This window comes from Channa argus, chromosome 24 (genome assembly GCF_033026475.1).
Source record: "Channa argus isolate prfri chromosome 24, Channa argus male v1.0, whole genome shotgun sequence".
Taxonomy (NCBI): domain Eukaryota; kingdom Metazoa; phylum Chordata; class Actinopteri; order Anabantiformes; family Channidae; genus Channa; species Channa argus.
Window position 1 is genome coordinate 5633291 of NC_090220.1, and position 21911 is coordinate 5655201.

General features: G+C 38.4%; 2 protein-coding genes across 2 annotated transcripts; both read right to left on the reverse strand.

The window, feature by feature from the left end:
• Positions 1–68: 68 nt before the first annotated feature.
• Positions 69–12318, reverse strand: ankfy1 (ankyrin repeat and FYVE domain containing 1). Its single transcript, XM_067493974.1, has 25 exons — positions 12218–12318; positions 10448–10658; positions 9973–10091; positions 8950–9085; positions 8681–8804; positions 8363–8512; positions 8048–8213; positions 7609–7813; positions 7441–7509; positions 6929–7131; positions 6730–6827; positions 6079–6280; positions 5871–5969; positions 5597–5750; positions 4878–5046; positions 4281–4399; positions 3814–3970; positions 3483–3683; positions 3187–3363; positions 2922–3069; positions 2411–2501; positions 2055–2179; positions 1800–1946; positions 1573–1663; positions 69–1455 (listed from the first exon to the last, which is right to left on the reverse strand). Exons 1-25 carry the CDS (start codon positions 12225–12227, stop codon positions 1323–1325), a joined length of 3504 nt encoding a protein of 1167 aa, XP_067350075.1. The 5' UTR covers positions 12228–12318; the 3' UTR covers positions 69–1322.
• A 1712-nt stretch (positions 12319–14030) lies between these two features.
• On the reverse strand, positions 14031–20908 carry ube2g1a (ubiquitin-conjugating enzyme E2G 1a (UBC7 homolog, yeast)). The gene is made up of 6 exons (XM_067494636.1): positions 20695–20908; positions 18571–18673; positions 18301–18398; positions 17215–17393; positions 16978–17097; positions 14031–15314 (listed from the first exon to the last, which is right to left on the reverse strand). Exons 1-5 carry the CDS (start codon positions 20738–20740, stop codon positions 17011–17013), a joined length of 513 nt encoding a protein of 170 aa, XP_067350737.1. The 5' UTR covers positions 20741–20908; the 3' UTR covers positions 14031–15314; positions 16978–17010.
• Between the last annotated feature and the right edge of the window lie 1003 nt (positions 20909–21911).

Below are 21911 nucleotides of genomic sequence, written 5' to 3' on the forward strand. Positions count from 1 at the left end.
AGCCCAAAAAAACACACTGATGAAATTATTAATAATAAAAATGTTGAAATGAATAAATCTCTATAGGATTGTTTTTGATGACCTTTATGTAAAGTTGTCCTCCCTTACTCTAAAAGGATATACCAGGAAGTGACAAGCTAGATATCTGAGCATACAGATACAATACAGTGTGCATAAAAGATTAAACAATGTGCATAAAAGATTAACAGAGGCAAGATTTAGGTTTGTCACAATGACAAGCACAAACTGCATTAAAGTACAAAACAGTTGTAGTGGTCAAAAATATCACACATTTATCTGTACAATTTCATAATACTTAAAGGCCTCACTAGTTGGCCATCCCTTTACTCCACATTTTCCCCATTGATCGGAAATGACGTGATCTTAATAAAGTGCACCTGTTTGGCTTAGAAATCAAAAAGCATTAAATGTGATGGGTCAAGACAACAACTTGACTTGAGGCAACATTGTTGGGGTTATGTTCACAATTTCTTGTGGAGAACTCCTGGCAGATTTTAAAATGGAATGTAATAATTTCAAGACTGATTTCAAGATATGATTCATGATCATGATACGTGAAGGCTATAAATTAAACACCATACATAAACACATGGGGATTGTTGGCCAAATTGTGTTGTCATTTATATTTCTCGTGATAAAATGAGTTTTGTTAGGACACATTCTCCCAATTTGCCATGCTGCCATACATTTTAGCATTTAACATGACACCCAATCCAAAAACCAACTTTAGGAATTTCAACGTCGTTCATTTGTGCTAAATTTCATTTCTAGTAATAAACTACTACAATGTCAATGCTGTAAAAGATTGTATCTCATTTGGAAAGGAGGCTTATTTTGGAAATAAGGTGAGCTGCTTTCTCTTTAAAGCCTCCTGGTCTCTCACTTCAAGAGTGATAGATGAATTACTGAGAACATGCTCAATGTAGTTATCTAGTAGTATTTTTGCAGATGACCACAGCCTCACCTCTTACATGAATGTAAATATTCATTTTGTAGGAGTAACCAAACTCACTCCAGCCATTATCAAGCTGGAGAACTACTTATAGTTAGCGCTTTAAGATACTTTGATCAAAACAGGGAAAAAAGACATTGTTTCAATTTCTATTGGAAATGTCTCTTTTGAATATTAATAATTTTTCACATATTGTAATAGTGTAAAGGCAAATGTCCATTAGGGTCTGGGAATCTCTGGTTAGTATGTCTGGCTACTGATGTCCTTCTGCTTGAAGGCCTGAATAGGTTTGCAAAGTTGGTCCTGGCGTGGCCACTGTCTGAGGATGGAGGAGATCCGTGGTGCTGTATTATGACACTCCACCCAGAGTTAGTACATCAAAGCAGATGTCACACACTCTCACCGGCTTGTTCAAATCAAACTTGATGATGGGAATCTCCTTTATAGAGCACTTGTGGCACAACAGGCGCCCACAGTGGCGGCTGGAGTTAACAGCCAAGAAGAAGACACGGGGTTAATCATACCGTCTGACACAAGATAAGAGCCAAAATGAAAATAATGGACATATCATTGTACACAAATTAAGAAGTCCTACTAACCAGTGATGCTTTCGTGTTGTAACACCAAACTTGGCAGTACATTCATAGCAGTTAGACCCATCACACCAAGGAGGTTCTTTGGACAGCATATCTAAACACAAATAAAAAGGCTGATTACTTATTATTAACACAGAGACCCCCCCCAGAGGTCAAATAATTAGTTTTAGATCATTTCCCCTAATGTGGGGCTAGCTGTTAAACACCACAGTAACAGACAGAAAATTTACCTAGAAGGCGAAAGAGCAACTGTTTAGTTGCAACTTGATAGTTGAAAATGTTGATGCCCTGATTATTATTGACACCCAGTCGAGCCCCAGCCCTCACAATGGCACGACACAGGTTTGCATTTCCTTTCATATAGGCCAAGAGCAGAACTGCAAAAACATACTGGTTACAGTCAGTGTATCATAGCTGTACTTTGTATGTTATGGTCATTTTGTGAACAAAAATAATTAGGCTAGATTAAGCTAGAGCTAGAGTACCTGTGTTCCCTTCATTATCTGGTTTGTCTAGAGGGTATTCAGGCATACACTCCAGAAACAACTCAAAAATGGCAGCAGCGTTCTCTTTCCCATAATGGCCTAGTACATGCATTGGGGACTGACCCCTAAGACAAGGACACAGGAAGGTTGTCACTATAATTTGCAAAATATCATCTGTTACATGCATGTTTAAAAACATCCATTGTTTACAATAATTATCTTTGCATTTCATATGGCATTCACTCCATTTCTTCATGCTATGTACTAACTGCAATGAGCCAATTTGCCAAAGGTATCATCAGTTTCATCATTTTGATCATAAGGAAAAGTGCTACTTTAAAGTAAACTGAATAAACCTGAGATTGAAGGCTTCAGCATCGACATTGGACTCTGTGAGAAGGGTTCTGACATTGTTAAGGCGGCCTTGCATCACAGCCAGATGCAGAGCTAGTGAGACAAACAAAAAACAAAACCAAACAGGCAATAAAATTTTATATACACGAGGATAATGGTATGCTGGGGTAAAAGAATAATAAACAAGCCCCTAATTGGAATTGCTGAAGCTGAAATCAGTAATTACTATGAACAAGGCAAAACCTATTGAGACAACCTGCTATTATTTTAAACATTCTAGTGAAATATTTGAGGAAAAAAAAAACACAATTTAACAAACCACATTTTAGTGTAATTAGCTCTCTCTTTATCTTAAGGTAATGCATAAACAGACATTAAGTCAATAAAGGCTTACATTGAAACTATTGTGCAAACATTCTGCAATCTTAACACAAAAAGTTATTTGCCACATAGTTAAACAGTTTCAGATTACCAAGAAACAAAAGCATTATTGTAAATAATATAAAAAGGTACCATTATTGCCATTCTCATCCTCAGCAGCAAAGTCTACTCCATTCTCCAGCAAAACAGAACAAATAGTGGGCAAGTCCTGCTGTGCTGCCAGATGTAGTGCTGTCTGCCTGTGTTTAGTCAACTCATTTACTTTGGCCCCAGCGAGCAGCTGGAAACAACATCATGCAACATAAGACAATATTAACTTCACCACATATTAACTTCAGTGCATCGACACTTAAAGTAGTATGAAAGGGTTTACAGACTACAAATGTGAGCCATTTACCAGGTTGCGGACAATGATCTCAGCTCCAGCCTGTACAGCCAGGTGGAGAGGGGTTAGTTTGGCAGCATCTTGCACCCTGGAGTTGACATTTGCTTGGACACTAATGAGGAACAGGACACTTTCAATGTCGGAATTTTGCACAGCTACATGGAGGAAATTTCGCCCTTTGTTGTCCACCTGGATAGACACAGGAGTTTGAGGTCAGGAGAGATTGAAACCATAACGGTACAGAATTTCTAATAATGCAACAGTGACCCTGAAGATGCAGACAAACATTACATTTATGTTCACACTACCTGTTCAGCAGCACCTGGCTCTCTCTTTAGGATAGCTTCTGCTGCCTTATTGTTCTTGTGTGTCATGGCACAAGCAAATGGTGTCATGCCTTGACGGTCGCGAATGTTGAGACGAATGTCTGGATGGGAAATGAGGAGTTGTATAATGACGTTGTGCTGGTTGCTAATGGCAGCATGGATGGGAGCTCTTCCCTCTGCATCCTGACAAATTTATAGACAAAGGGTTTTAAACTGTTAAATGCATTCACAGATCACTTTCATTAGCCTTGTGCTGTGATGGAAGGTAAAAAGTCAAGGACCAAAATGGATCATCTGATGAAACAAAACTGACCTGTGCATTAACATTGGCTCCAAACTCAAGAAGGCACTGCACAATCTCCTCCAGTCCCCAACTACCTGCCAGGTGGAGGGGTGTTTGTCCATCTCGGGCTTCTTCGTCTCCTTCCCCATTAGGGCCTGGCCGCCTGGAGCTGTTCACATCACATCCACTATAGATACATGGCACACGCAGTGAGTTAAGAGATCAATCTCATTGAACCAACCTCCAAATGCTACTTGAGTCAGTTGAGCCAGGTAACAGCTGACAATGCATCTATGTCTGAAGTGTGTGAAAACATAACTTTAAACGAAGTAAAAATCAAAACACTGAGTTAATTTAATTCCGTTTCTTGTCAAAGTTTAACATTACTGCATGTACACACACACACAATATGCATAATGTTTTTGCTACATTAAACACACATATCATGTAGTTTCTTGGTGGGCTTAAGTTTCAAATGGTAATGATAATTAACAGACCTGCGGATGAGGAAGCAAGCAGAGACCTCATTATTTTCATCAACAGCCCTGTGCAGAAGGGTTTGCTGGCAGCCAGAGGGTCCTGTGCTCCAACAAGTTGCATCACAGCCATGACGAACCTAAGTGTGATAAAAAAAATAAAGAAGCCATCAGTCAAATGCAAGAATTCAAAAAATGCAGGGAAATGCAAGAAAATGTCATTGTTTGCCCCAACACTATACATTCTATATAGAGTTATTTTTAAAAACCTGACCATTTTTAAATTTTGAAAAAATTATTCCTATCTAAAAGTTAAACGTATCAGGGTCAAGTACCCAGTCTTAGCTACATGTCAATGTGTGCTTGGAGCAATACACTGAACCCTAAGTTGTGAGCACCTTGCATGGCAGCCACAGCCATTGGTGTGAGTGTGTGTGAATGGGTGAATGAGAATGGTGTGAATCACTTTTGATAAAAGCACTATATAAGCGGCCATTTACCATTATCCTTAAGGTGCAATCTCATTATAATTCTATTTTATCCTAAATGAAGTCTCAGTTAAAAAGAACTGAAGTACTACTACCATCTGTACATTGGTTGTGTAAGCATTTGTCTCACCAGTGTGGATGCAATATCTTCCAGGCCGTTTTCAAGAGCCAACCACAGTGGTGGATCACCTTTGTCATCCACAACAGACATATCTGCTCCTCTTGTGCAAATGGCATCTACCACCAAAGGCAGTTGGTTACTAATGGCGAGCTGTAGTGCTGTTTGTCCCTCCTGAGTCCTGATAAAGGAGACACAGACACTCACTGGTCACTCTATTAGGCAATTGAAAAATACAGCATCTCTTCCATGAATTCTACAAGGTTATTATTTCTCTGTTTATATGTTGAAACTGACAGAAACGTTAAAATTTACTGTGTGTGTATTACTGAGGTCATAGTGGGTGGTGAAGCCGTACAGGAGTGCATTATATTAAGAGGTGGTTCTAATGTTTTGGCCTCTTCATTTTTTTGAAATGTGGTCGGTCTAAACACTACAACTACTTTTTAACCAGACACATACACACACGTAACATACTAAAGACTCCAGTAAGAACAATTTTTACTTAGATAAATATGCCTTTGAGAAACAGTACAATAAACGGGGGACTTCTTTTTACATAAATTATTTTCTCCGGAATGTATTTTGGGTAAATGCATGTGTTGCGACGTGCTGTGGCATTTTAGCTCTGCAGTTTACTTATCAAGTGTTACCAAATGCGGTTATAGGTAGGGGCACCCAACTAGTTAAGGCATATTCACAAAAGAACTGCAGTATTGCCTAGGTGTTACCTAACATTGATGTCGGCCTGATGCTCAAGAAGGAAGAGGGCACTCTTGCTGTCTTGTCTTTGGATGGCCATGTGAAGCAGGGTTTGTCCATTGGACATAGTGTCATTTATTGAGGCCCCTGAACCCAGCAGCTGAGCTGCTATGGTGTGCATACCTAAAGGGGACAGATTGTATATTACATTCACAGATTACCACGCAACGGTGTAAAAAGGTTATTGACTCCAAATATTAAAAATGCAAGACCAACTTTATTATGAGGCACAATGTTGTGTACCTGTCCAGAGGGCCAAGCCCAGAACCGTCTGGTCCATGGAGTCTTTAAGACTGAAGTCTGGAATGATCTGGAAGTTGTTGGTGGCATGAAGTGCATTGGCTGCAATAGACAGGACATGCGGTGAGGAAGAGGAGAACTTAACACCTGCTGTGTTTGTACTCTAATTACAGGCATTCAACCATATCACATTATCACATAATGTGCTGACCTTTTTGTTCGAGGATGACAGACACCACATCGGGGTGATTGTGAGCAATGGCCATGTGAAGTGGAGTCTGCATAGCCACACCGAGGGTATCTTCAGGCAGAGCCTTCTGGGTCTGGAGGTTGGGGTTGGCCCCCTGCTGGAGAAGTTCTGCCGTCAGGTTCGCCAGGCCACAGCGACATGCAGTATGGAGAGGGCTCTCACCCTGGCAGAAGATAAATGAATTGAGATTTTTATTAGTAACGATTTAACGCCATCTTTTAATTTAAGAATGAGGTTTTAAGCTATTTTATGAACATATGCAGATATAAAAACTGAGACAAATGATTCTTTTTAACTGAAATCCAAATCCATGTTACATGTTATACTAAGTGACAGAATGAGTTCAATTTTCATTTCTGTTTTTAATCATAAATAAAATGGATAATGAAAAAAAAAAAAAAGCTACACTGGTCATTTTCTAAATTCCTCTTTAAAAGTAGACATGTTTGACACTACTTGTCCTTCTTTCACTTGGATCAATTAAACTAATCTGCCCAGGGACACTAGACAAAATGTTAGAAATTTAAACCATTAAAGAATGGAGTACCTGCACACTACAGGTCTGAAACTAAGTAACTGTTTGGCTTTACATGGCCTAAGGTTCATACGCACCAATTTGTTTACATTGTTGACCTTTGCTCCATGAGTGGCAAGGAAAAGAGCAGCTGCCTCATTGTCTGCCTGAGCTGCTCTCTGCATTAGGCAGTTACCTGCAGACAATAATATGAAGACAAAAATGCGCTGAAGCATAAGCACCATTTTATTTTACAAGAAATGACTCTTAAAGATAAATGTAATTTCTCTAAAGCACCTGTGGTAGTGTCAGGTGCATCAGGGTTGCTTCCTCTCTGGATAAGCAATGCTGCAAAGCTGTTCTCATCAAATGAGGTACCATTCACTATGGGTGCATCATCCTCAAACGGGTTTACTGAGGGGTCTGAAGACACCGTGATATACTGCAGGGCCAGCCACAGAGCTGTGCTGCCCTCATGGTCTTTAAGCTCCAAGTCAAGCCTAAAATGATGGACAGGTTACAAGTGAGGTTATGTTTGGAGGAAGGTGATGACCAGTGACATGGTTTTGAGTATCACTGCCTACAAAGTGTATAAAATCAAAATATTCAGATTTCAACAACTGTGATGCATAATGAGGTTTTTAAAAATAATGTCGCTCATGAGGATAAGATACATTTGTTGCCTAGCATGGCACAGGAAAAGAAATACATTGCAATGGAAGCAATCCATTGTCCAGTTTACTGAATTAGCTACCTCAGCTTAAATAAAGCATGCGGTATGTCAGAAGCACAAGTTAAAAAAATCTCACTGTTTGCACTGTAGTAGCTGGTTGAACACTGGCTCATTCCCTGATGCCACAGCTTCATGCAACGGAGTTCTATAAACAAACAAAAAAAGTGGAAGACACAATCACACATTGGACAGTAGCTGGCCACCATTCAAGTTCATAAACCAAGAGCCCAGTGAACTACAGTACCTGCCATTGCTGTTCTGCATGTTGGGGTTGGCTCCAGTTTTGAGTAGAGCCTCTGCAATCCGAGCCATGCTGCTCATCACTTCTGCAGAGTGTTTTTTAGGGCTGAAAGAACAGACCAGGTGAAGTGGGGTTTCCACAGCTCCCACTGTGGCTGCATTCACCTGAGCCGAGTGGCGAATCAGGAAAATTGAGGCAAATTCATCACCTACAAAGAGGCCAAAAAACAAAAACAAACATTCAACATAGTCTACTTTTATATAATAACTTCTAAAAAAAAAAAATGAATGTTCACACACCAACCAAGTTGGTAGGGTTGAGAAATGTTCATGTAAAACTTGTTTGAGTTAACAATGCTGAGCACCATATTTATTTAAGCTTTGCTTCTACAGCAAAAATTCCTGAATGACAAATAGCAATACTTGCTTGAGGGACTCCATACCTCTTTGGATGGCCTTATGCAGGAGGCTCCAGCCACTCTGGTCCACCATATCCACATCAGCTTTGTTGTTGACTAGAGTGGTGGCAATACTTTCCAATTTACGAGAGAGTGCCAGGTCTAGTGCTAAGTCCCCGTTGTTGTCCACTTCATTTAGCTTGCCGGGTAGCTGAAAACAGGAGATAACAAAAACAAAACATAAAAACATTTTATAGCAATATGTTAAACATTTATTATTATATATTTATTGTTATATAACGCTAGCCAGGTTATACTGCAATAATATCAGCTACTGAAAAATGCCTGTAGTGAACTTACCTGCGAATCCATCTCAATAAGGTAGAGAAAGACCACATCTTCTCGCTCAACTTTGATGGCTTTGTGGAGAGGATACTCTGTTTTAGATTTGATCATCTTATACAGAAGTTGGGCACTCATGGTGCTGAAATCTTCTTTCCTCAGATCATCCTAATAAATGGCAGTCAGTGACAAAAGTCTTAGAATTGGCCCATGATGAAAAACTTCAAATGCCCTCAATCATTATGTTATCCACAAATATCAAACTGAAACAAACAAACCACTTACCTACCCACTCCCTACATTTCTTAGGTAGCCATGAACAAAGTCACTACTCACCCAGTGACTTGCTATGATTTCCCCACAGTAGTTCATCAGGGTGGAGGCACTCAGCTCCTCGGCTGTCTGGTAGAAGCGAATGCAATTCCTGACATTCACGGACGACATCACACCTTTTTCACACCTGTCTCAAAGAAAAACAGTATTTAAAACAAGTATTGTCAGCGTGTTAAGTCACATGTTGCATTATTAAATATATTACAGTAATGCAGCCAATAATAACAATTATGGTTAAGCTGTAGAGAAAAAGGAATTATATTTGTTCTGACCTCTCTCTAAGCAGCTGAAGCTGGAAGCGGTTGGCCAGCTTCATCAATTCAATAAGAAAGGCATCATCCTCACTGAGTTCCAACTCATCAGTGTATGCCCAGCGCAGCATCGCCATGGCAACATCAGGCTTGCAATCTGGGAACCAATTATGTCATAAAGTCAGGGATTTGCTCAGATTGATGAATTACAAAGTGATATCTTCATTCTCAGAAAACACTGCATTTAATACAGTTTTTCCAGAATTAACTCATCCTTAAACACTCAGCCATCCAACATGCTTGTTGTTTTTATAGGATCATGTGCGCCTACTAACACAACACGTCTTACATAGCATGTGCATGCAAATTGTTAATATCCCATTAGGCCGGTCACAATATTTATCTTTTTCAAACTAAACTGTCCCCCATGATAACTATCAACTGTGCATGGTCGCTGAACCACCTGAACACCTCACACAGAGCTGTTTTCCAAAGAGAGACAGATGACCTACACTTGGTAGTGTGTCTGAATTCACTTCGCTTACAGGGACCGCACACCTGCTGATGCTATACAGTGTTACTTTAATGTAAAACCTGCACACAAAGGGAAATGATCCAGTTACAATAAGACTACTACCTTTCTGAGTTTAAGGTACAGAGAAATATTCAATCAGCTGTTTTTACTTGCCATTTAGTATCTGTCACACACCATTCTGTGAATCACAAATATCAAAGTCAGCAAAAATCAAAGTTATGTCCATATATGGTAAGATAGGTAGATAATGTAATTATTGTGACCGGCCCTTTCATGATATAACAAATCGTGGGGAGAAAGTATCCCAATATACAATATGATGTGGGAAAGCTCTATTCTACACAACTGCATTTTTTATATATACTGGAAAAAAAAAAGTCATATTTGCTCATTATATTAACCCCAGCACGTTAACAGACAGATTAGAGTGGATGATAAATAATTACTGTATTTGTATAATGAAAGAAGCTTCTCCATTAACACAGTGATGTCACATCAGGGCTGCTCACCTGATAGGTCCAGTTCAGAGGTGGAGGCCAGATTAGCCAAACTCCACACATCACTGCGAGCAGCCAACACAAACTTATGGGCACTGAGCTTCTTCCCTGCGACTTTCACTTCCAGATCACTGTGGAACAAACACATTCACATCTGACAAACCAGAATGAAAATTTAAAAATGTAAAAAAAAAAAAGAAAAAAAAAAAAGAAAAAAGGAATGTCCGCAATTAATGCAAATAATGTATAAATGTTATATATAAAAGAATAAATGAATAAATAATAAAAGTATAAAATGTAATTTGTTGGCTAAAAGAAACTCAAAAATGACAGTCACTGGCTTTCAACTGCGACCAATGTACCAGTATAGATTGACTGTCACACAATACAGACAATAGCAGAAAAAACTTTAAAACATTTTCAGGACTGCTGGATTATCGAAATCTCAAACTAAACTTGTATCCACAGTTCCCACCACGATTCTCACCTGTACTGCTCTTGCTGATAAAGGTCAGCCACAATGTCCATCAGCCGGCTGACAAACGTTTCTGCAGCTGCGGGACTGGAGGAGCCCTGACCAGAGACCACCTGAGCAGCAAGCATGGCGCAGCGCCTCTCTGTGTCAGCCAGCTTCTGCTGCATCTTCACATATTCCTGCCTGAGCAGGGCCAGGTGTTTCTGCAGCTTGGCCACCTCCTCTGTCCCACATCATAGTAAAAAAAAAAAAAGACAAAACAAGATGCAGGCATAGAAAAAACAGGTTAGAAAGATCCATTTCTGAATACAGATAACACCTGGTCTCTTTAAATAACTTTTCACCTTAAAGTAAAAAGTACAGTAGTTTTAAGACAAATTACTTGATTTATTTCATACAATTTTCCGAAATTTGTTTTTAGAAAATCATTACTGCTGTTTAAACATAACTCATGGCTCATGGAAGAAGCATGCCACAAGAGATACCAGAGACTTGAAGCATTACTTCTTTGCATAATACTGGCCTAATCTTGTTAAGAACACTAAGTTGTACAGACACAGTAGGTATTTGCCTTTCTCTGTGCAAGAACCAAGTTCAGAATGGTTCAAAAAAAAAAAAAGTGAAATACAATTTTGTTTCACAGCACAGATGATTCATTGCTCAGCCGATGATCCACGGAGTTCTGAGGCCGCTTTCCTTCCTTTAAAATTGTAAAGTTTTAGTGAAGGAAGAATGCTGAGACGGCATGTTAATCTGTCCTGCCTCGTAAACCGTTGCTGGCACAGCTAGTAGTCATGAGGAACAGAAAGGGTGTGTCTGAAAACCACATGATCAGCTTAACACAAGAGGAGTGATACAGTCAGTATATTTGAGCAGCCGCTTAAGACCAACTGCCCAACTCCACCAACACTTTGGAGGACAAGCTGGCATCAATATTTAGTCTGCAAAGCTACAAGTCTATCAAGCTTTGGAAAATTCATTTTCTCATTTCTTTTGCAAAATGTGTGACATCTTATTTAATTTATATGGCTCAGACAATCTTTAATGTCTAAACCATATATGCTTAGCAGAAACTTAACCAGGTATATGCACAGTACCGCTACTGATCTAAGAGTTTATTTTCCGTTTTCAAAAGTTGGTAAGCAGATTCCCTTAAGCAGGGACACAAAGCAGACATCCCATTACGCCTAAACCTAATATAGATGGGGCACTTGGCCATGGCAGTTCTACCAGGTGGTGCAGATGATACTTGGATGGAGTGACGCCTACCGTGTCTAATGACAGGTGTTAAAACTACACTAAATAATAAGTGCCACAGTCAAAGTTTGTCTTCCTGAACTGAACAGCGACATTTACTAAAGCGTGGGCTGTTACGAAATTATAGCTAGATAATGCAGACAGTTTGGTGGGACACTTGGCGCTGGCATTAATTAAATGCAACTAACAGCAATATGATTTTTTTATTTTTACGTAAAAAAGCAGCAATCCTACGAACTAAATTGCTCTCTGCAGTCCAAACCCCAAACAACAGCTCCTGCTCCCTAACTCGAAGCTATAATATTCAGCTAGCAACATCAAGGAGCGCTAACGGCAGCGCTTGGTCACTGGGAGGCTGAGTGACCAGGAAAAGGGTGTCGCAGAGTCTTGTGTGTTTAACTACAAACAATGCACGGATTAATACACGCACAGAGCACTAGTTGCTTCACCGCGACAGTTGTACAAGCATACGAATCTAAAAGGGAGTGTACCAAATGGTACCAAAAAAAAAAATCAATCTCATACCTTCCGCCATGTTCCTTAGCGTTAGCTCCGTGGCCTGATGGTCTCTATCGCGATATGAGCAAGAGGTCGCTAGTAGGCAGTGGCGCTGCGTTCAAGTGCTTCTCAAAGCACGTTAATATATTATGCTGCTCTATTACTTGTACCTACTTATTTTGTTCTTATCCCCAATTAAGTTGATGACTTTATATAGTACATGAATATCTCATGTTTAAAGATGCTATTAAGGGATTTGCTTTACCACATTAAAAAAAGAAAGAAATCCTAGCTGGGTATAAAAAACAATTGTTGCCTTAAGATGCTTCTAGCCTAGAATTGAAACAGATAAAACCACGCAGTCGATTCTGTTCACTCCACCACATCCACATTGACAATAGATACATATTAGACTTGTGTATGGGAAAAAGCAGATCTCTCACTCAGCTGATACTCCTGTTGAGTGACTGGGAACATATACATATACATATATGTACATATAATTCTATTTTGTTTGTATGAGCAAAAAGGGATTTTCTCTGTGTTTGTTCTGTTTTGTTTTTCTGTGGTCAACACGTGTCTTGGGGGGTTGGGTAGATTGGGAAGTGTCTATATAAGTGTAGGGATGGTGTCATTAATGACATCACATAACTGCCTTTGAACTTTGCCTACTCAGTTGTCAGCTTAATAATGTTTTATTTACAGCCTTTGGAGCTACAATGGTTGGACGTGGACATAGTGAGGGTGACGGAACAAAGTAGTAGAGGAAAGTTGAGTGTGCAGCTGTGGAGGTAACTCCACAATTGATTTGTGAAACTTGTTCAAACTCAACTGGAATGCAGAACTCAATAAATGTTCAGTGTTTGTCATAGAACAATCTCTGGAGTGGATAATGTTTGCACCACCGGACACGAGTAAGCCTGCCTCTATATTGATCACCTCCTCAGTCACATTGTTCAGTTTTTTTGTGCTTTTGTAATGTGAACAATAAACAAATAAAGTAAAAGGACTTTTTGTTTATCAATGTTTATATATGATCACATTATGCCTGTTCTGTTTCACCAAATGTTATATCAGGATTGAAGGTCACTTTTCATTAGTCGTGTTTGGTGCAGTAGAGCTAACAGTAAATAGAAAACTATGACGTTGGTTTTGTGTGCCAACAAAACTCATAAAACCTTGCTCATTGGTGGTGGTGTGCATGGACAGAAGCAAGACTGAACAAGGGGCATGTTTACACATCTGCATAAGCCTGTGAACCACAACTAAGAACTATATTTTGTATACAATGAACTTGCAACAATGTTATAATTGCTTTGATGATTCAAATATTTGGCTAGGTGGCCTATGTTTACTTTAATTACTATAAACCCAAAGGAAGTAACAATCTGTTAATGAAAACAAATATCGACAACTAGAGTTTTAAAAGATAAGATTATCAAACAGGTTGATGAGTCTGAAGCAGGAAATTCAAGGCATTGTGATGTTCAATGTGGTTGGAATAGATGTGCTCACTACAGAAATTCTCAAGTGAGTTAGATGAAGTGATTCCGATTATCCCCAGAGGTGAGAGAGTGGCGATTGGTGCAGTTTTAAAAAGATGAGGATTGGAAGCTATATGTTCATGACACAACCCCCTAAAATCATAAACTATTCAAAAAGAATGTTGCTGAGAAATGATGGCCTTAGTTTAAACTTCTTATTCTAAATATCAGTAACATTTAGTGGACACTTGCCTAAAAAGCTGGAAAGTAAACTGGGTTAAATTGACATTGTTGTGTTAAGGAAAGGTTTCTGTTGTCTTGTTATCCAAAACACACCTGAATTAAATACACAAGTAGATGTTGAAAAAGGTCATATTTTAGAAGAACTCACTACAGGTGACAGGGTTCATAACATGAAAAATATACATCAGTATTTTTGTCTTTGTACATTAGGCAAAACTGCAACAGTTCAGTGAGCAGAAACATGACTATGTGGATCCGGGCAGAGTGTGACAAAACAAAATGGGCAGGCATACTGTATAAACAAACACTCAAACATTTTCAAACAAAATCCCAGAGACATTCAGCAATAATAAAAAAAAAAACAAAAAAAAAACCAAAAGATACAGCATGCATAACAATTTCTACTGGGAACAACACAGACGAGAAAAATAGAGGCTGCTAAAAAAATAACAGAAATATGAGGATCTTAAATTGTATCAGGATGTCAAAAATTAACATGTATGCTTCATACTAGGCGAGTTATTGCTACACCAAATTGTTACTAATATTCTAATTATACAGATTCCTGGTATAATGGCTATTAAATAAAGTCATTAGATAGGTGGTACACAATTTCTCTGTCTTTTTTCAACATTTTTTAACATTTGCTCAATGCAGGGTGAAGTGGCCAAGCATTTATTAGGAGGCACTTTTGAAAGAGATAAACAAAATTTAGCATGCACAAAGATTAAGGGGTATGCTGCCTTTCTCAAGCCAACTGAACCGGATGGTAAGACTTAATACTGAGAAAGGACAACAAAATCATTCAGGTATGAAGTTGAGCTCTGAGAGAGAAAGAACTCACAAGAACAGCTTCTAATATGGCATTACTCCTCGAAGAACCCTTCCATCACGCTGTTCATTTCTTGCTTGAAGTTCCTTACAGATGACATGTTCCCAACAGCATCACAGCTGTTTTTGTTTTTTAAGACCTCCTGATAAAAAAAAAAAAAAGCTAAAAGAGAACTAATGCATGCTGGATCTGAGAGAAAGAAACATGGAAAAAAAAAATCTACTAAACCAGAGCTAATCATTTGGTCTAAGTATCTTGATAGATGGAAAGGGAGGTTATATATTATCCGGTTTAGTCTGTGCTATATACATGTCTTTACAATATCTTCCTGAATGTTGAAGCAGTTCATAGACTTGAGAAACATTTATCATCATCTGGGTATGTTTGATTTGTTTTCTTGAGTTGGCACTTGCTTGGCGGGTTTCTGTCAGTCTTGGTAATCACTTTTATGTTCTATTGCAGCCTACAGCAGCCAGTCTGTTCCTGCCAAAATGAAGGAGGACAAGCCTGGCGACAGTGTGGAAGAGTGCAGGAAACAGTGCCATGTTGATTTTCAATTGGAGAACTGTAAGGAGGAACATACAAGTTGTTAAGGTCAACAACAGACACAAATGGTGACACAAAATAACTCATGTGTTGCACCAGCTGCATGCATCCAAATCACAATGTTAAGACTAAACTCATTCCCTTCAAGTTGGTCTGTCACTTTCTGAATCGTCATATTAGATGTTAAATGACCACTGTTGGGCTCTTCACTTAAAAAATGTTAACTATTGCTGTTCAAAATTAGTATTACTTTACTCCCTGTCAAAAGTAAAGCATTATATTAGTTTTTCAAAGCGTTAGAGATTTAAAGACAGGCTGAGAGTCAATGGTGGAAATGGGCAACATTATATATTTTTAGAGTAACACATTACAGCACAACACTGCTGATTTCTCATTTTTTCCCACTCAGTTAGTTGATCACAATCATAAAAACTGAACTCTCAGAGTCCATGTTTCCCAAGGTTTTGGGGTTTTTTGCTGTGTTTCCAGGACAGGTATGTGGAAAACAAATGGCAGATATAATGAGTCTCACGTGCTGGAAAACAACAACAGTCCAGTTAGTGTATGTAAATTATGATAATGTAGAGTGATGTACAAGCAATGTCAACAGGTTTAAAATCCCACATTGAAGAAGGCTCTAATTTTCACTTTTTTGTTTCATTTATCATTTTAGAGAGATGGTGAGAACACAGACTTAAATTTCTCTTCTACTCCATGTCCATGTTTTTTTCAAAACTGAAAACTCGAATTTACATTTGTTTGGACCTTCAGATCCCATTCTTTGTGACAGATCTTTTCAAATTTCATAGGACTGGATGTGAAAAGTATTTCAACTGTCACCATCAGGTCTCTCCAAGGGTGTTTAAGACTGGGATTTGGCTGGATCACTCAAGGTAATTCAGAGACTACAATCAAGCCAACAGCTGTTGGCAGCTTTGTTGAATTGAGTTAGCATGGTTATATGGGTTTTTTGTTCTTGTCAAAATATCACTGAAAAAGCCTGATGTGAACTCAGTAGAGAAATCAGGTTTCTTGAATAATCTGGGAACTAGTTTAAATGCTATGTGCTAAGCTACATGCAGCAGATAATAACCAGTATAGTGGAAGAAGACTGCTTCCTGAGTTTATTTATGTAGTGTGTGCGAGAGCTGCACAGCGCAAAGTGGAGAAAAAAACATGGTGGAAAGCGACTTATTTAGACCTTTAGAAGCAACATTTAGTTTTGACTTTGGGTGTACTTTAATTAAAAACGAAGGACACCTCCATATGTGTTACATCTCTCCTTTCATTCCGCTGCTTGTCCTTTCTATAATCTTTAATTGTGTTGCGAAAAGCTGATTTAAAAATAAGTAACACCAGAGGAATGGCCATTCTCAAGGAAAAGTCTACCTAGGGAATTCATGTGTGGACACTGGTGCTGTGTCCCTCATTCTGCAAAATAACTTTATAGCCTATTTGACTCAATACCTCTCCAAAATTATTTGAACAAAAACCTTTCAAATAAATACCTTCAGAAGGAGGATATGCTGCAGGACTGTTGTATTACAATGGATTAGCTTTACTTATGTTTACCTAGTACAATTAGAAAAGCTTAGAGTACAATACATTCTTAATTACATTTTCCTGGTAAAACAGAGAAGCTACTGTAAGGTTAGAGGTGATTAATGACCTGGAATACTTGCCCTGAAAACATGAAGCTAGATCTTTGCTAAAAATCACTCAAACGCAGTCTCTTGGCTTTTTCGTACACAACGGGCAACTTTCCTTTTGAATGCACCATGTCTGTCCTCCCTCCACTCTTTCTGCAGAGACAAAAGAAAGGTGAAGAACTTTCTATTACTGGCCAATAGTTTTAAATAGAAACACATAGGTTTTACTCAAATGCCAATTCTGATCAACTATTAAAAAGGTCAACTTACTGCAGCATCAACATTGGCTGGCGAGTCACCATTTGGATCTGCCAGCATAGAGATAACACTAATCATTATGGTTTCCACTGTGTGGATGGGCAGCCAGCGCTCCTCTGGTTTCTCATAGCCATATTTGTCTTCCCCAGGCTCATGCAAAATTGAAATACATACATCTCCATTCTTGTCAACTGGGAAAACAAAACAGTTCATGGGAAATGTTTGGTTCAATTTTAAATGTAAAAAAGCTTTAAAAGCAATCAGCTACTGAACTAAAAATGACATTATTTTCGGACAGCTCCTATAAAAAAAGATCTGCTTATACTTCGAGTCAGTAGTTAGCTTTTCGAAAAAGTTACAGACGTAAGTCTACTATGTGAATAGGTGTGTATCAATACACATGTGGACAGTCTAATTAGTCCACATTTTTCACAGGTTTTCTCATATCGTTTTAAAAACATTTTCTAATGAATTGTATTCCTTTCTAAAAAACTTAGAATGCAAGTTTGACAGCTTTATGTTTTATATTTAATAATCAGCCTGTACAAAAACTCAAGGAGTACGCCGTCTTGATCCCAGACGTATTTATGCTGCATAAAAAAGTAAAAACTGCTGAGCAAAACTGCAACTAAACTTTAAAATGCATTCATTCAAAGACTAAAACAGATGTAACACATTAAACAGGTAATGGTGACTAAAATAGAATTTATATACAAGCCTAAAGCTACTCATTCCTCTCCAAAGAGATAATGGTGCAACTGAGTTTATTTCTATTACAACTACATTTGTCAGCAGTAATAAAGTAATCAATTACTACTGCAATGCTTGTTGACATTGGAAACCCTTGCTGCCTTTGCTGTGGATAATATTACTCAACATACTTCCTTAAATAATATAGAGACAACTTAGAAATAGCATAATGCAATCACAGAATAAGCTTTAAGTTAAACTACTTAATGAGCTGCATGCATTAACACATGTTCCAAACTTTCATATTTTCATTTCAAACACTCAATTGCTTCAATAAACATGTGACCTTCACTTCCTTGAACAAACACAAACATCACTGACAGCATCACACATACTGTATATACTTACCATTAGGGTGCCAAATATCTGTGATAAATTTCATTTTAGGTGGCCTGAGAGGATAATCTTTGGGAAATGTCAGATGGGCTTTAAACACACCACCTTCACTGTGAAAAAAGAGATAAGGACATATATCAATATAGCAGGTAAATATTGTAAAGATTTAAAAACCAAGTACAAATTGAGGCAATAAAAATTATTAAGAGGACCACATAGAAACAACTTTTATCCAATTTCAGTATATCACATGCTGGTTGCATGAGGCATTAATAGACTTACTACAGTGTGTCTGGAGGCCCAATGATAAGGACTTCCCATCTGTATAGATCATTATCCTCAATCAGGCCTGCTGAGAATCCCTCCACTGGGTTTTTGTTTAGCTCTGGAAATTAAAAAAACAAAACAAAACCAAATGCCAATGAAAGTTAATTCACCATCAGCTTACATAAAAGAGTCTACGGTGAGCTAACTAATGATGGGCTTCTCTGGATACAGCTGGAGACAATGTAACCCTTCTCTTAGGGTTTAGTAAGAAGCAACATGTAGCTGCTGAACCCATACAGTAGCCTAGTCCAGGGCCAACTCATACTCACAACTACAATTTTCAAGTTTTAATCTCAAGCAATTTAATCATCAAACCTCCTATTTATTTTAGCTAATAATAATCAAAATTGGTGTGTTAACATATTTGGAAGACCCCAAAAAGATAACTTTGCTAACTGTCCTTAAAAAGTTCTGGTAGATCTTGCCTATTTGAAATTTATTTATTTTTTTGTCCTTTCGGCTTATCCTGTGAGTTCAGGGTCGCCACAGCGGATCATTGTCCGCATGTTGATTTGGCACAGTTTTTTTTTTTTACGCCGGATGCCCCTGCTGACGCAACCCTCCCCAATTTCTACCACTGCACAGCTGGGGAGGGGAATGGGCTGTTAAGGGTTCAGTGTCTTGCCCAGGGACACTTCGACATATAGCCAGGGATTGAACCACTCACACTGTGGTCCACGGACCACAGGGTTTACCAACTGAGCTACAGCCATCCCCTATCTTGCCTATTTGAAATAAAATTGCATAATTATTTGACACATGGTACAGCTGTAAACAAATGAAGATGTATATAGGATCCAAACAATCCCACAACATTTAGAGGAATTTTATCAGCAATGATTGACATTAAAATAATGCAGCCAAATCTCAATTGTCATGACTTCATCCTTATATGAATTTTGGACTTTAACTTTTCTAAACTGAGTGCATTTAAAAAAAACACTACAAATAAATCTGTTTACAAGTGTTTATTTAAATGCAAATCTAGTTCAAGAAGATAATGAAACATTGATAATATCAAATGTTTACTAGCAAACATGGCACTCATACAGGAAGTCATCTATTGTTACTTTCGAGATATGATATTTTGAGATATGATTTCCCAGTAAACTAGCACACAGTCTATTCATATAGGTTAAACATACAGTAACACACACACACACACATATACATACACATACACATACACATATACATATATATATACATCCATGACTATGGAGAGTGAATCTGGGATTCTAAGTACAACGCATAAAACCCTAACAGTTTGCACACAGATCTTACAATTTTAATCAAACCTTAACATGTTACATTGGTGGTACCAAACCAAAACAAACACAATGTCCGTTCTACTCAGCTGCTTTTGGAAAGTGGCTAATATTGGAGTAGCTAAATTTAATTCGCAGCTGACTGCAAAAATAGCGAACAGAGGTAATACGAGATTAACATTAGCTTCTTGGTGCAAAGAGCAGTGACAGCAGTTGACATGAACTGAGCCCACAAATACAGCAGATTTGCTAGCTAAATATGTTAACATGTCAATGTAATAAACAAGGCAAAATTGATCAACTAACGAAAACGCTCCCTTGATATATCCATAAAGCAATAACTACCACCAATTTGTTCGTGAGCCTAGTAAACACCGCATCCAAATATACACAACAAAACTTGATATGCCGTATAAAATATACGTAAACACATACGGTCAGTCGACCCAGCTAGAGGCTAATGTTAGGCTAACAGCTTTTAGCTAGCTTAGCTCGGAAGTAGAAAGTCACTGGGGATTCTGACAGCGGCTTTCATACTGAAATCAGTATGCAACGTCCACACACATGTAAATGAGTTGGTCTCCCAGTACAGTGGACGCGTTTATTTTCCGAAGGAGGAGTGTGGCTATCGACACGCACTACTAGAACCCCCCCGCAATTCATTTGTCAAGGGACCAAAACGTTAATGTGGAAGGTTCAAGAACACACTTTGCGCCTGCACCATCGTTTGAATCACAGCTAACAGCAGGGTTCGCTCAAGTCCCACCGTTGGCCAGGCTGCCAGCATCAGTTACCACCAACATTTACTGACCTGCGAGCTGTCTCCTGAGTAAAAGCGCTGATTGAGGCTCTGTCATAGTTAGCGAATGGAATGCAACTATGTTTAATGACAATATTTCGAGGTTACAGCGTTAAATTAACGTTCACCAGACAGTACTCAGTCCCGTCTATTTTCCGTTTAACATTCACGTCATTCTTCTTCTCCGCCGCCTCCTCCTGCTACCGTTGCTGCTGCTTCTTCTTCTGCTTCTTCGTTCGCTATTTTACAGTATCCGGCTTCCTCGTTGATTCATTACTGCCACCTTTTGGATGAGCAGTGTTCTCTTAAATTTGTTGCAGTTCGCACCCCATGTCACAAAAAACACGTTAGTCTGTGGTAAAATCAGAATTTAGTAACGTCAGATTGCCTTGCCTGTTTGTAACCTCCATTGTCAAATAAATACTATAAACCCTGGACCCCTTTGACATGAAAGATTTGGACCTATTCCCTTCTTTGGCTGCACGAAATGGTTGTGCCATTGATAAGGTTAAATTGTAAAAATTTTGTTTTAATTATGGAAAATGGGTACGGAGAAGGTAAGAACTACTTAGATGTAAGGTGGGATATTAATCTGATTTTTGAGAAGAATCTGGCCAGTGCCTGTTTTGGATAAAGGATAAATAAAATCAAATTAGGCCTACTACATTTGTTTGCCTTACCCACTGAGCTGCATTAATAATTCCCTATAGAATCTGTGAGCTAACATGATGAGTCTAGAAGACTAGTCATACACATTTAATCCCTATATGAAACATTTCTGCTTAATAAAACCAGTTGATATTCCACCCTATTATTCACAGTAGATAGTAGTCTAGATGGTGGCAACTGATTAGATTCCAGTAGCGCTCAACAAAACAACACCTAAAACTATTAACAACCTTCTAAACCAACAATGGTATGTCATCACAACACTACTAAAACAATAAATATTTGAAAAAGCCAAAATAATATGCATGACAAATAAATAAAAATAGTGTCACACTTCATCATGTACAGCATTATATTACCAGCTATATTCAAAATAAATACTTCTTAATTGAGATGGAAACTAATGTCACATCCTGTTTTATTTACAGAGTGTCTCCAATGTTGTCAGAAGTGAGGGAGGAAGTGGATTGGTAGATAGACGCAGTTGCTGCTGAGTAACATGCAGCTGTTTTTGTGGTTGGTTATTTTGCATGTACATATATGTCCATGTTGTTTGTCAC

What these genes read in the sequence shown, in the direction of transcription:
- ankfy1 (XM_067493974.1), bottom strand. An exon ending in CTTCAGCTGCTTAGAGAGAG is followed by an intron (nt 8,805 to 8,949) that starts GTCAGAACAAAT and finishes TCTTTGAGACAG; the next exon opens with GTGTGAAAAAGGTGTGATGT. An exon ending in TGCACCTGACACTACCACAG is followed by an intron (nt 6,828 to 6,928) that starts GTGCTTTAGAGA and finishes TATTGTCTGCAG; the next exon opens with GTAACTGCCTAATGCAGAGA.
- ube2g1a (XM_067494636.1), bottom strand. Translation starts at nt 20,740, where the DNA reads ATGACAGAGCCTCAATCAGCGCTTTTACTCAGGAGACAGCTCGCAG. An exon ending in GGGCCTCCAGACACACTGTA is followed by an intron (nt 18,399 to 18,570) that starts GTAAGTCTATTA and finishes CTTTTTTCACAG; the next exon opens with TGAAGGTGGTGTGTTTAAAG. An exon ending in AGATATTTGGCACCCTAATG is followed by an intron (nt 17,394 to 18,300) that starts GTAAGTATATAC and finishes TTGTTTTCCCAG; the next exon opens with TTGACAAGAATGGAGATGTA.